At 42.6% G+C, this 16,107-nt stretch overlaps 1 protein-coding gene across 1 annotated transcript in view; it reads right to left on the reverse strand.

Annotated features, from left to right (window-relative positions):
- Positions 1–10,642: 10,642 nt before the first annotated feature.
- The window catches only part of LOC311226405 (receptor-type tyrosine-protein phosphatase S-like), a 134,588-nt gene continuing 129,123 nt past the window's right edge, over positions 10,643–16,107 (reverse strand). Inside the window, exons 16-19 of the mRNA XM_084311833.1 lie at positions 15,904–16,029; positions 14,611–14,765; positions 13,854–13,989; positions 10,643–11,039 (exon numbers count right to left, since the gene is read on the reverse strand). Of these exons, the coding sequence (XP_084167959.1) occupies positions 10,971–11,039; positions 13,854–13,989; positions 14,611–14,765; positions 15,904–16,029 (486 nt within the window). The 3' untranslated portion in view covers positions 10,643–10,970. The remainder of the gene's footprint in view (positions 11,040–13,853; positions 13,990–14,610; positions 14,766–15,903; positions 16,030–16,107) is intronic.

Raw genomic sequence — 16,107 nt, forward strand, 5'->3', positions numbered from 1 at the left:
ACTACAGAAGGTTAACACTTTCACTACCACACTACAGAAGGTTAACACTTTCACTACCACACTACAAAGGGTTAACCCTTTCACTACCACACTACAGGTTAACCTTTCACGACCACACTACAGACGGTTAACCCTTTCACTGCCACATGCCAAAGGGTTATTAACCCTTTCACTACCACACTACATAAGGTTAGTAGTGTGGTAGCGAAAGGGTTAATCATGGTGGAAGATCTCCACCCCTCCTTCCCACTCACACTGGATTAGAGACGGTCCCGTATGAATCCAGAGAAAAAGTTTACAAATCGTGGAACCCCTTCTTGGCATTTTGAGAGAAACCCACTACAGTAATCTCTCAGTAGATATACCTTCTTTTTCCTATTGTATCGATTTATCATTATTCTTTATTTGATTATTCCTTATTTTCTCTTTTACCATTAATGTATATTATAGGCATTTTCTCTGTATCGTCCATCATTTAAATTGTATTAATCCACGACTTATAATAACACATCTTCTGTGGTCAGCTGTGGTTGTCGTGGGTTACGGGGGCTGCGACGCGGGGGGGGGGGGGTTAAAATCCCTTTCCCTGTACAATGAATGTTTTATTCATGACCGACAATCAATAAAAAAAATACCTTTGAAAGAGAAGAAAAAGAGGCGTTATATGACGTATTGATTGGTGCGGGAGCCCATACAGGAGCCACGCTGCATTATTTAGCACTGCAGTATATGTATAGCCTCCGCAGCCCGTTAGCGTTCCTTAAATACCGTGAGGGAGATCTGAGGAGATACCTTGTGGAACACGGAACCGGTGTAAATAGAGTGCTTTACAGCGTGCGATGCCTCACATTCACTCGTTCACTCATGCAAGGCACTGACCATCAGAATTGCCCCCTCACTGGAGACATTTAAATCCCGACTAAAAACTCACCTTTACTCCCTATAGTCTTCAATAAACCCTGATGTTTCCCACAGCCCAACTCACACACTCCCATGCAATTGTATCTCTTGCCCATTCCACCCTGTATCTGTGCTTGTGTTCTTCTATCCCCTTGTGTGCTATATTGTACTCTGTGCTACTATATCCCCGTGTTGGCCTCCTGTTGTCCTATTCTCTAACACTGTATTGTCTTGTCCTGCTGTGCCTTTTCTGTCATTTTGTATTATGAATTTTATGAACTTTGGATTGTACAGTACTTTGGTTGGCTCTTGAGTTTTTAAACATGCTTTATAAATGAGTGGGTCTACATGTTAAAATAAGTGGTCTATGCTCGATATTGGCTTTTTTACCGATACCGATATACCGATATTGTCCAACTCTTAATTTCCGATACCGATATCAACCGATATCAACCGATACCAACCGATACCGATATATGCAGGGTTTCCCCCCCCCCCCCAAAAGATTTAATAATTTCAGGTAATTAACATTACATATATCTTGTTGTGGAATTAACACAACATTATGCATACTTTTGTCAATAAATAAAATCTGAATTTGTTCTTACTTGCTTGCCTGGATAAATAAAGGTTATAGAAATGTAAAAAAAAATAAAAATTAAAGGTTATAGAAATGTAAAAAATAAACGATTTTAAACCGATACCGATATTTTCCGATATCACATTTTAATGCCAATATCGGCCGATAATATCGGTAGGCTGATAATATCGGACATCCCTAATAATGAATTTTATGAACTTTGGACTGTACAGCACTTTGGTTGGCTCTTGAGTTTTTAAACATGCTTTATAAATAAATGACTTGACTTGACCTGCTCATCGGGCAGCAGTTGAGGGTCAAGTGTCTTGCTCAAGGACACTTCTTCCGACATGGCACCGGAATTGAACCCGGGAACCGTCCGATTGCCAGATGACAGCTCTAACGTCACGGTGACCAATCGCAGCAGCCACTCTGTCTGGGACCAAATACGGCCACGCCCCATTCCCAGTAAAAAGTGGGAATCTCTAGAATGGGTTTGGGGCGACGCTGTATACGGAAGTGGCTCTAAAGGTGACGATAGACAACACTTTCTGTTGTCAGTATATGGCAGCATTGGTTTAAAATTAAAAGGTGAAAATACACTTCAGTCAAAACATCAAGAATCAAATGTAGTTTCCGAGCCACTGGCCGCCGGTCATGACTAGAATGTATCCGCATTTCGTAGATGTTTCACCTCAAAAGTTGTTTTATAAACCAAATCCTTACCTTTTTAAAGGGGAATACCGCCCATTTGAAGAATTCACATTAAACCATTGAAACAAAGCAGGCTATTCTCTGAACCCCGCCCGTCAACTAAAAACACACCTTTTCTGTCAATATCTGATTTTTTTTTAAACAAATAAATAACCTTCTTGCTGTCTTTTACTATTATGTAAAAGATTTATTTATTTGTATTGTACTATATTTAATTTAGTTTATATCCCATTTAATAAACTTGAAGACATGGTTAAGTTTCAAACAATGTTAAGTATGTTTAGGGCAAGAAATAATACACTGCCAGAAAAACTACAAAATCTTTTTCATTTAGAAAGTGAGTTTAGTAGGAGAAAATACAATTTTAAACATCAGTTTGCACGTACCACACTTAAACAGATGTGTCCTTCAGTTATTGGTGTGAAGTTGTGGAATTCTCTCCATAGCGAGCTTAAGGGATGTAAAAGTGTTTATCAATTCAAAAAAAATTATAAAAAAGAAATATTTAGTCGGTATGAAAATCAAATGTGATCTGAATAGTGAGATCTTTTCTTTTCTTTTTTTTGCTCTCTTTCTTTTATTCTTTATTATTATTATTATTGTTATTATTATTATTATTATTATTATTATTATTATTATTATTATTATTATTATTATTATTATTATTATTATTATTATTATTATTATTATTATTATTATTATTATTATTATTATTATTATTATTATTATTATTATTATTATTATTATTATTATTATTATTATTATTATTATTATTATTATTATTATTATTATTATTTAATTTTTTCTTTGTTTAAATGTGGATTGTGAGTTTCTGTATAATGGTATAAATAATTATTTGTATAAATTAGGTTGTACACCGACCATTAAGAAAATACTTTTTTTAGTTTAGGAATAAGGGGCAGGTAATTATAAGATTTATTCTTCTTCCTGCTCCTTTTGTCCATGGAATGTTATTTGTGATTGTGTGGTGAAGAAACTCTGAGTGTATGATTCCATGTGGCAAATAAAACTCTGAATCTGAATCTGAATATTATTCAACCTATTTATTTACAGTTGTACAGCCCTGGCCTATATTTTATTTCATAATTATATTCTATTCTATTGTGCTTAACTTAGTTCATATTTTATTTTATCTTACTCCACCTCTTTATTGTATTATCTGTCTGTTAATGTCGCACCGATAACGACCAAAGCAAATTCCTTGTATGTGAAAACTACTTGGCAATAAAGACCACCCGCATTTCACTGTATGCCTGTATCCCGTGACAAATAAAACTCTTGACTTGACCTTTCTGATTCTGATGTACTATGCTAATATGTCTATACTACTACCTACCATGCTACTATGTCTATACTACTACCTACCATGCTAATATGTCTATACTACTACCTAGCATGCTACTATGTCTATACTACTACCTACCATGCTAATATGTCTATACTACTACCTAGCATGCTACTATGTCTATACTACTACCTACCATGCTAATATGTCTATACTACTACCTACTATGCTAATGTAACGGATGGTACCGCGAAGCCCAGTCACGAAGAACTTCCGACGTTGAGAAGTGGCTGAGGCACGGTAGCGGTACCAGGAAGTGAAACTCACTCCCCAGAGGCATCCAAACTGAGCGCTTAGAGAGGAGTTCCTCTCTTGGCGCAGCGGTTTGTGTTGCTTCCCCCCGTGTGGACGCCCGGGGTTCGACTCCCACTCAAGGCGCGGTCGAAGTTTCGTGGCAGGTACTAGGTTGTACCTGTTACACTAATATGTCTATACTACTACCTAGCATGCTACTATGTCTATACTACTACTTACCATGCTAATATGTCTATACTACTACCTACTATGCTACTATGTCTATACTACTACCTACCATGCTAATATGTCTATACTACTACCTACTACTATGCTACTATGTCTATACTACTACCTACCATGCTAATATGTCTATACTACTACCTACTATGCTACTATGTCTATACTACTACCTACTACTATGCTAATATGTCTATACTACTACCTACCATGCTAATATGTCTATACTACTACCTACTATGCTACTATGTCTATACTACTACTACTACCATGCTACTATGTCTATACTACTACCTACCATGCTACTATGTCTATACTACTACCTACTATGCTACTATGTCTATACTACTACTACCATGCTACTATGTCTATACTACTACCTAGCATGCTAATGTGTCTATACTACTAGCATGCTAATGTGTCTATACTACTACCTAGCATGCTAATGTGTCTATACTACTACCTAGCATGCTAATGTGTCTATACTACTACCTAGCATGCTAATGTGTCTATACTACTACCTAGCATGCTATTGTGTCTATACTACTACCTAGCATGCTAATGTGTCTATACTACTACCTAGCATGCTAATGTGTCTATACTACTACCTAGCATGCTAATGTGTCTATACTACTACCTAGCATGCTAATGTGTCTATACTACTACCTAGTACCTACCATGCTAATATGTCACATATGGTACAATTTAAGGTTTTAATGATAATCGGCATATAAAGGACAACATAAAGCATCGGTAATTTGTAAGAAACCTCAATGAAAACGGTAAAATTCGCTATTGTTATAAAAATGTGGACGCATTTGGTCTACGTTCCGTTACCTCCTGAGCCACTGCCACCACAGTGTCTCTCTGGACATCAGACTAATATGGGAGTTGTATTTAAATTTCAGCCCTTATTTTGAATAAATAACTGGGAATGAACTGCCTTGTTGAGTTTCATATTCTATTTATTTATTTGACTTATTTATGCAACTTTTCCCAACCCTGGTTATCCCTTTCACTACCACACTTAACCAAATGGTTAACCCTTTCACCCTGCGAGAATACAGACGGTTAACACTTTCACTGCCACACGACAAAGGGTTAACCCTTTCACAACCAAACTACCGAAGGTTAACCCTTTCACATTACCAAAGGGTTAACCCTTTCACTGTGACAATACAGGTTAACCCTTTCACTGCCACACGACAAAGGGTTAACCCTTTCACTACCACACTACAGAAGGTTAACCCTTCCACTACCACACTACAGAAGGTTAACCGTTCTCTTGTAGGCAGCGGACCACTGAGGCAGTAATTCACATAATAATGTACTTCTGTGATGATGGGTAAATCTGTATAACAGGCAGTGGTGGAAAGCAACAGGTAGCTGTACTTTAATTATTTCCATTTCAAAGGAAATATTGTACTTTTTTACTCCACTACATTAATCTGAACCCATCAGTTACTAGTTATTTGAAGAAAAAGTTACTTTTGCATAGACAACATGGCAAAAATCTATAAAGATGATGTATTTTCTAATTTTAAACCTGCCAACTTCAAGAGGGTGTAATCAGAGCAGCATAACTGGACCACATACCCCTTTAACATGACCTTTAATCAGAGCAGCTTAACTGGACCACATACCCCTTTAACATAACCTTTAATCAGAGCAGCATAACTGGACCACATGCCACTTACTAACATTGTATTTTGTATTTGTATACTTTTACTTTTGATATATTCAATACCAAAAGAAAAAAACATCTCCAAGTAGAATTTTTAATGGAGGGCGTTTACTTTTACAGACTACTATTGTGTCTGGGTATTTCTACTTTTACTTAAATAAAGGAGTAAACTACAGGAATTAAGGTAGCTTGGCCCCCACCTAGTGGAGATAAGATGGAATGCCCTGTATGATAGACCAGCCCGGGTCTCCATTCTGTGACGGTCACGGCAATAATGATCTCACATGCTTGCTTGCAGTTGCAGGGGTGTAAAAATTACCCAATAATTTTTGATACTTAAGTGAAAGTATGGGTACCGTCTCAAAATCGTACTCAAGTCAGAGTCAGAGTATCTGGCTAAAGTACTAAAGAGTAAAAGTAAAAATATTTTTTTATTCCGGGGCAATGAAATGTTCCGTTTCATCCTCTTCGTCACTCCTACTATCGTTTGTGGCCAATGGCCATCTTCTGTAGCTATTGTCACTCTGACTGTCTATTCTTCTGATAGCAGGTGTTTAATCAAAGACCCCCGCTTTCTAGTCTTGCACAAGGACCAATCAGCATGAGTATGGGCGGGTTCATTTTCCATTGATGGGGATTTGATTGGCTGTTTTTAAATAAAGAGCGGCCGCAGGATTAATAACGTTAACGTTAGTTCGGCCAGAGAAACAAATGTACTAATTAAAATGGTTGGACCTGCGAGATTTGTACTTTGTAGGGCTGCATTTTAAATGTAAGGAGTACAAAGTATGTTTTTTTTCCTCTGAAATGTAATTGAGTAAAAGTACAAGTATACAAACCTAATAATACTAGAGTAAAGTACAAATCCCCAAAAACAGTACTAGTTTTTCTAACAAAGTACAATTACTCAAGTACTTTACACCCCTGCTCGCGTCTATACTTTAAGCAAGTGGCTTGTCCTTCCGCGTTCCCGTTTTGCGCTCTGATTGGCCACGCACGTTTCTGGTCATGTGACATGTGCGCCAATCGTGGGACGGCAAGTTCTGCGCCTATTTCCGGGTCTAACAGCCTGCAAACTACCTAACGCCTAGTTTATCACTAGTTAAGCTTAGGCGACTCTTTCGCAGTTGGTTAAGGGTAGAGTTTGGAATCAGGGCAGGTGTTCTATCGCCATGCTCTAAGACAAACTCTAACCTTAACCAACTTCGAAAGAGCGCCTAAGCTTAACCGTCCAAAAACTTGCCGTCCCACGATTGGCGCACATGTCACATGACCAGAAACGTGCGTGGCCAATCAGAGCGCAAAGCGGGAACGCGGAAGGACAAGCCACTTGCTTAAAGTATAGAAGCCCCCTGCACGCTTGCGAGGCAACCTTGTCTGCATGGTTCAGTGACTCACAATAAGAAAGGACCAAAGAAGATCCACTGCGAAAATACAAGAAAGGAGAAAAGACACAGGAATCAAGCATGTCATTGTGATGTATATCCAATCATCCTGCTTTTTTAATACAAAGTCAACATACAATATCTACATCCATGGTTTTTAAAGGAAAGAATGGGGACACAGGGGTGATGGCGTCATAGGAACTGGCCCATAGGAGATTTATTTTAAGGAATAATATCATATTTAATTTATTGTCACACATCATCAAGTGCCGTATTATTTTTCATTTTGGATTCAGACAATAACCATGAGGGTCAGTTAAGTGTGAGTGTGTGTGTAGTGCGTGCGTGTGTGTGTGTGTGTGTGTGTGGGCACCTCTCACCTCTTTCTCCGTCAAAATATACCTGCTACCATGTGCTTTCCTTCTTGCAGCAAACGAAAGGCTACTTGTGCACAGCTTTGCCATTAGACGACCAACTGTTCCGTCCTATAATATTTCTAGATTCCCTGATGCTTCAAAAAAAAAAAACATTACCTTAGCTTGGACCGTGCCCCTGTTGCTATGATCACACCCCTGTTGCTATGATCACACCACCGTTGCTATGGGAGGGGGGGGGGGGGGGGGGGAGTCACTGTAAACTTAAAACTAGGTCTGGATCTAATGTACACACGGTATCTAACTATAGTCGGAACATCAGTATCAAATAGCACCCTAAACACAGAGTGCGTACCATTATGCTAAAGCAAAATAAAAAGAGCACCAAAAACTGACCATTTAAAAAAAAAGAAAAGAAACGTTGACAATATCGTACGGTAATAGTGGCTTGCCAAGTAAACAACATCTCATTGGTTATATTCAGTAGATATCCCAAATAAATAAATAAATAATTAAAAGCTAAAAAGTAACAAAATAGAATGATAATAAATATCTTTTTAAAAAAACAAATCATATCAAATAAATATTTTGACAAAAGTGAACAATAACAATAAGGCTCTTTTTCGATAATAAGAACTACGTCACGTTTCCAACCCCACGGTAGCCTATATCTTGTGCTCAGGCGTATGTAACTATGCACTGTATAGAACTCCAAAACGTTAGACTGTATATGTATGTATATATATATATATACACACAACAGAACCTGTGGAACCGGAGAGAGTTCTGGTACAACGGATCCTCACTGTGCTCTTCCCCGTCACGTCAAGATAGATCCATGACCCATATCCAAGGACTTGTGCGATCTATTAGATAGAGGGGGGGGGGGGGGGACTCAGATATTTTGATGATACTCTGTACAGTAGGACATCAGGGACCAGAGAGTTGTAGAGAAGATCCGTCTCCGTGGCGGAGATGGTTTGGAGAAAGTACTGTTAAAAAGTCAGTAAACTCACTTTGTTTGCTTTGTGCCCCAACGGCGCAAAACCGAACCCGGCGTTCGTCTCGCCCGCCGCCGCCGCGCCGTCGGTACCACTGCCCGGGCCCACTGGGACATCAGGGTAATAATGTAGAACTGCGAAATGTTCAAGTATAGGTAAGCTACGGAGGAGGAACGAGTCGCCTCTCCAAAAACACTGATCTGAAGTCAGGTTTTGTATCTTTTTTCCTTGGCTTGGGTCCAAGGTGAGCTGACTCCGGATCAGTGCCCGTTACAAGGACGAATCCCGTCCTCTGCGATATAAGCAACAGTGTTAAGCAACAGTGTGACACCAACGACAACGCAGGGGTATAACTGCAAAGAGCACTAAAGCGGCGTGGAGAGAGAGAGAGAGAGATACAGAAAGACAGAACAGTGTATATAACGTAAGGCAGAGACAGAGGAGCACGATAAATCACATTAATGTCCGTGCGAGGGGCGGGCCCGGCTACTGTAGGAAATGAGAGCGAGAGCGAGAGAGAGAGAGAGAGAGAGAGAGAGAGAGAGAGGGGAAATGTAATGGAGTTCCATCTTTTTCATTAGAAACTTATTCGATAGCTCAGGCTAAACGGACAGAGCGGAACCAGGCGCTGAGAGGTATAGAGCCGAGCCGGTTGGTGAAGGAACGGGGCACCGCCGAGCGTGGCGAGCGCATGGCGCGAGCGCTCGGCCGAGGGTACAATACATATCTCCGCTATATAAATCTTAGCGGAATAGGGAGGTGTAGTGATGACGTCATTGCCGTTTTTCCGTGTGCCACCCTCTGTCCAACGCAACGTATTTCCCCCATTGCCCATTTCTAAATCGTAAAAACAAATAAAGCATGGACATTCGTACTGTGCGTATTCATCCACAATCTATATAGCTCGACGTGAAAATATTCGCAATTAATCGTAAAAAAAAAATTTAAACGCCCAATTTTATTTCAACCAAAAATGCGTTTAAACAATAATGTTAGTGCTATAGAAGGGAACTCGTTTTGTGCAAAAAAATGGAAAGCTTTTCAATTTCCAATGCGGCGGAATTGTTACAATAGCCCGATAATCCATTTTCCCAATGATGGATCCCTATACGGGTGGACCTCGCGGGGGCGGTACCAAAGCGACGTCAGACTACACCTCCCTATAAAGTGAGCTTTTTTAAAGACCCGTTTTTTTTCCTCCCTCCCTCCCCCACCACCCAAAATGCCTGTGAGTCGTCTGTGCTCCTGATCTGAGATCTGTGCTTATTAAGAGTGGCCAGGGCCTCTATATAACTCTCGACTTTCAGTCGGTCTTCACATGTGGTGTATGCTGTTGGATGATGACACACGACGGGGGCTTTGTCTCTCCAAAAGTTCTCTTTTTCGCCCCCCCCCCATCTGCCCACCGGAAAAGTGTGCTTTCTCTTGGCACTGTGTGGGGGTAGTAGTCGGGAGCGGGGAGGGGGGCGGGGGGTTGGGGGGGGGATAAACATCCAATCACATGCTTGTCAGAGACAGTCCCCAGGGGTGTGTCCCCCTCGAGTCCCCCCCCCCCCCCCCCCCCCCCCTCCCTCGCTGAGACCTGACCTAGTCCTCTTGATTAAAACTGTGCTCAGAACTAACAGTTGGCGGCAGAAGAAGAAGACGCCTCCGAAGAAAACAGACTCAGCGGGACGCGTAGGAAACCGTTGACCTCTCACTCGCGACCCCCCCCCCCCCCCCTCTAATACACACCGAACCCCATTAGATACAAAGTTGAAGATAAAAAGGCCCATGGGTTATGGGTGCAGCAAATATCCAGGCTCTTTGTGTCGTTGTTTTTTTTTTTTGTTTTTTTTTTTTTGTCGTTTCTCGAACACGTTATTTTAGTATCACGATTCCCGTTTCAGGAGCAAAGTTTTTCGTTTTTGTTCACCGGTTTCATATTGGGAGATAGCTTGACCACGACACACACACACACACGGGTATTAAAAGGTCCGTCACACTGGAACACTGAGGTAAGTATACGGATTACACATGTATAGTTTCCGCGCCCGACGACGGTGGGGGGGGGGGGGGGGGGGCTCCTCAGGGGGGACGCCCCGGCGAGGAGCGGGGGGGGGAGGGGGGGGGGGGGGGGTGTTCTTGGAAAATAAGTCCCGTTGACGTCGTTTTTTGTCGTCGCTTTTCGTCACAAGAGTTGGTGTTTTTAAGACTCATCCATTTTGTTTTTGACGCTTCCTCCTCCTCCCTGTTGACGTCGTTTTTCGTCCGTCGCTTTTCGTCACAAGAGTTGGTGTTTATAGGACTCATCCATTTTGTTTTTGACGCTTCCTCCTCCTCCTCCTTGGAGGGTTCATTGTTTATAACGCTTTCCATCTTCTTTTTTTTCTCTCTCTCTCTCTCTCTCTCTCAGCCTGTGTTTTCTCCCGTCCGTTCGCCCGTCTGCTCCGTGGCCGCCGAGAGAGGAGAGACGGAGGGGGGTTCGAGGCCTCCTCTCCTCCTCCTCTTGCCTATGTTGCATAGTGGTCGAAGCTCCCCAGATACTCCAGAGCGGCCTGGTAGCAGAACTGATACTCGTCCTGCAGGAGAAAGAAGGGGTAGAGAGAGTTACCCAAATGTGTTCACATGGCCGAGTCTCCCGATCGATGGCGTTAACCGTCTGTAGTGTGGCAGTGAAAGGTTAACCTTCTGTAGTGTGGTAGTGAAAAGGTTAACCTTCTGTAATGTGGTAGTGAAAAGGTTAACCTTCTGTAGTGTGGTAGTGAAAGGTTAACCTTCTGTAGTGTGGTAGTGAAAAGGTTAACCTTCTGTAGTGTGGTAGTAAATGGTTAACCTTCTGTAGTGTGGTAGTGAAAGGGTTAACTGTCTGGAGTGTGGTAGTGAAAGGTTAACCTTCTGTAGTGTGGTAGTGAAAGGGTTAACCATCTGTAGTGTGGTAGTGAAAAGGTTAACCTTCTGTAGTGTGGTAGTGAAAGGGTTAACTGTCTGGAGTGTGGTAGTGAAAGGTTAACCTTCTGTAGTGTGGTAGTGAAAGGGTTAACCATCTGTAGTGTGGTAGTGAAAGGGTTAACCTTCTGTAGTGTGGTAGTGAAAGGTTAACCTTCTGTAGTGTGGTAGTGAAAGGTTAACCTTCTGTAGTGTGACAGTGAAAGGGTTAACCTTCTGTAGTTTGGTAGTGAAAGGTTAACCTTCTGTAGTGTGGTAGTGAAAGGTTAACCTTCTGTAGTGTGGTAGCGAAAGGTTAACCTTCTTTATTACATGGCGTTTTCACATTCGCCGAAATGCTTGCTTGTGATTGGTCAATAGCCCCCCGATATTATATTATTTTTCAATAATGACCGCTGTTTTTTCAATAATGACCGCTGTGCGCAGCTGTTCGCAATCAAGCCCACTGACACACACTGTTTCAGTGCAATTAGACACTGCCGGTGTTCTGCTGCCGGCGATGACAGGGGGCGGAGCGACGAGCGGAGCCAGAACGCAGCCAGAACCAGTGTTGCGAGTCGATGTAAAATGAATTAGGTATATTGTTAGTAAGTTAGCCATGTAATAAGCGGGATAATGTATAGCTATACTCGGTCATTGTCGCTAAATAATTGACCTTCACTGACGTTTAAAACACCTCGCCGAAGCGGCTCGGTATTTTAAACTCCGTGTCGGTCAATTATTTTGCGACAATGACCTCGTAGCTATACATTATCCCTTACGTAATGTGGTAGTGAAAGGTTAACCTTCTATAGTGTGGTAGTGAAAGGTTAACCTTCTTTTTTTTTGACCTACTTTTTCTCCTCCTTTTTCTGTGATTTTCTCCCATCCCTATTTCCTCTCGTGCCAATTCACCCTCCCATGTCCTGATCGTTGCTCGCATGTGCCCCCCACTGGCCGGTCGTAGGGAGGATAGAAGCCCATCACATGTCCCCTCCGATACATGTGGAGGCAGCCAGTCACTTCTTTCCACCTGCCAGCGCGGACTCTCATTGGTGAGGTGTAACATGTGGGAGGCTCACACTACCCCCGCCATTTCCTGTCTTTGCTGTGCAGGCGCCCTGACCGACCTGTAGGAGTCGCTGTTTACAACGACCAGACTACCACCCATCGACTCCCCTCCCGCTGACTCTGCCAATTGAGTCAGTATGACGGCCGGCCCAAGCCGGAGGCAACGCTGACAGCCGGATTCGAGACCGGTGTCTCTTGCGTTGGTGATGAGCGCAATGTCCGCTACGCCACCCAGCCGCCCTAAAGGTTAACCTTCTGTAGTGTGGTAGTGAAAGGGTTAACCGTCTGAGTGTGGTAGTGAAAGGTTAACCTTCTGTAGTGTGGTAGTGAAAGGGTTAACCATCTGTAGTGTGGTAGTGAAAAGGTTAACCTTCTGTAGTGTGGTAGTGAAAAGGTTAACCTTCTGTAGTGTGGTAGTGAAAGGGTTAACCGTGTGTGGTAGTGAAAGTGTCAACGACGCCGGGCTGGTTTTCAATGTCTGCACTGTGTGATAAGGATGTCCCCCCCCCCCCCCCCCCCCCATATGTCTGTATGTACAGCGTCAATAAGCCCTATTGACGAGCTTTGTGGGCATTACATCATGTATACAAAGCTCTATAACGAACCGCCGTGGAGGACTGAGGGTTAAGTCAATAACTCGTCCTTGTAAGTAATTGTTGCAAGTTGGCATTGCGTTTTCGAAGGGATCAACAGGAAGCGCAAAGAGCCTCGACAAAGGCTGGTGGGGGTGAAAACACAAACACTCTTTTCTCTCCAAAGTCTCCTTTCAAATCGGTAACGGCGCCTTCTTCTTCTTCTGTGGTATCTTTTCACCTGCCAGCGCCGACTCTCATTTGGCGAGGAGTAACGTGTAGGAGGCTCACACTGCCCCCGCCATTTTCCTGTCTCTGCTGTGCAGGCATCCCCCAACCGACCTGTAGGAGTCGCTGTCCACAACGTCCAGATTACCACCCCATCGACTTCCCACCCGCTAATTCTGCCAATTGAGTTAAGTATGATGGCCGGCCCAAGCCGGAGGCAACGCAGACAGCCGGATTCGATACCGGTGTCTTGTGCGTTGGTGACGAGCGCAATGTCCGCTGCGCCACCCAGCCGCCCTATATTTGTATATTATTGTATATAGTACTCATTACCTTTATTTCTTAAGCTGAGCATTGTATTTTATTATTTGTATTTTTGGGCATGGCCAGCCAACTTCATTTACATGTCTCGTGTATGTACAGTATGTGACGAATAAATCTCTTGAATCTTGAACAAACCAAAACAATTTTGTAATTTTGTAATCATTCTGTTGGAATTTGTAGTAAATATTATTATGTCATCATTAATTTAGACAATAATAATTGTGTACCACTACAATATGATCAAACTGTATATATTATGAACGCCTCCTTGACCTCAGTCTGCACCATGGCGGGCCTCTGCGTGCGCAGCATCTTGACCGTCTGGAAGATGTCCACGGCTCCCTCGTAACGCATCCGCTCCAGGACGATGCTCAGGGTGATGAAGACACCGGTACGGCCCACGCCAGCACTGCACACACACATCATCATCATCATCATCATCATCATCATCATCATCATCATCATCATCTTCGTTTTACGTCCCTATGTTCCCACTACAGTGAGGTTGGACGGCCGATGACTCCACGCCACTGGAGTTATCATTTTTTGGTTTGTAGCAAATTTTTATACCTCGGATGCCCTTCCTTACAGGTAACCCCATTGTAGGTGAGGACCTAGCCTTTACACACAAGGCAGTGCTGGTTTCTTTCAGGGTTTTCTCCCTTAGACACACACACACACAACTATTATGACATATCCATCTATCTATCTATCTATCTATCTATCTATCTATCTATCTATCTATCTATCTATCTATCTATCTATCTATCTATCTATCTATCTATCTATATATCTATCTATCTATCTATCTATCTATCTATCTATCTATCTATCTATCTATCTATCTATCTATCTATCTATCTATCTATCTATCTATCTATCTATCGACAAAGATGGCGTGAGTGAATGGTATTTATATAGTTAGATGTCAGTTGTCGTCAGTGTAATAGGTTTAACTGGCATAATTCACACCTCACGCACACAAAGTGTCTGTCGATAACGTGTACGTGGCTGGTACCAGGCGCTTTACCTGCAGTGAACACTGATTGGTCCATCCTGGCCGAACTGCTCCTTGGTTTTGTGAACTTGGCCGATGAAATCGATGAAGCCCTCGCCAGACTTGGGCACGCCCTGCTCTGGCCAATCGGTGAACTGGAACTGACGCACTGTCCGTGACTGACCGTCCTGTGGGAAGGAAAGGAACCAATAAGAACAATACTGCTACAGATATTTCACCAATAATAATAAGACTATAGGCTATTCACCAATAAAAACAAGACTATAGGTTATTCACCAATAAGACCAAGACTATAGGTTATTCACCCATAATAATAAGACTATAGGTTATTCACCAATAAGACCAAGACTATAGGTTATTCACCAATAAGACCAAGACTATAGGTTATTCACCAATAATAATAAGACTATAGGTTATTCATCAATAAGACCAAGACTATAGGTTATTCACCAATAAGACCAAGACTATAGGTTATTCACCAATAAGACCAAGACTATAGGTTATTCACCAATAAGACCAAGACTATAAGTTATTCACCCATGAGAACAAGACTATAAGTTATTCACCATAAGGACAAGTCCATTTAAAAAGAGTCCATCTGCCTTCCTGTCTACACGCACCAGTCTGTCTACACGCACCAGTGCCTATGACCCTTTATTGACTAACTACTACACAAAGACCTTGTTTAAACTTTATCCCTCTGTTGTATTGAATGAGGAATTAACCCAGCCCCCCATCCGCCTGTCTAATGATTCCTGTTATCTGATCCCACATCAGCGGCCGAGGTTAACTTCTACCAGTAAGGTCCGTCGTCTCCCTGCCATTGTCAACCACTCTGTAGGCAATTACATCTTTTCTCTTCAGTTCCGCCCGACCGACTCCCCTTTTAATGGAGATCAATAGAGAATCTGTCAATGAGGCGTCAGCGCGCGACAGGCTTAAGCGGGGTTATCTATGACTGGCGCACACACGCACACAGGCAGGCAACGCACACGCACACACACACACAGTCAAAGGCAGGCGACAGGAGAGTACAGGCTTGACTAGACACAGACAGACACACTTGCACGACGCCCACGTAAAACACACACACACACGAGCGCACGCTCTCGCACACGCACACACACTCAGTGGGTCAATAGAACATGCTTTGTGCCACGTCTCTCTAACAGGTCTGATGGATAGGGAATAGAGGGGGAAATATAAAGGAGTCTGATGTTGCAACGGTGTCTGAATAAAACATGAAATACACCCAGAGAGGGATAAAACACGCACACGCACACGCGTGCGCACGCACAAACCCACCCTTGCGTCTGTGACCTTGAACTCCCGGAGGATGTACTGGGGCATGTTGTACTCTGCCATGGGGTCCACCACGAAGTACTGGTATCGGGCAGAGCGTTCTGCGGGCCAGTACTGGTGACACTTCTCCTGTAGGGACACATGGGAGGCACGTTCAGTCAAAGACTCATCTGAAGGTTAATTTTGGTTCTGATGCGTTCATATTAA

The sequence above is a fragment of the Notolepis coatsorum genome (genome assembly GCF_963971535.1).
Source record: "Notolepis coatsorum genome assembly, chromosome: 4".
Classification (NCBI taxonomy): Eukaryota; Metazoa; Chordata; class Actinopteri; order Aulopiformes; family Paralepididae; genus Notolepis; species Notolepis coatsorum.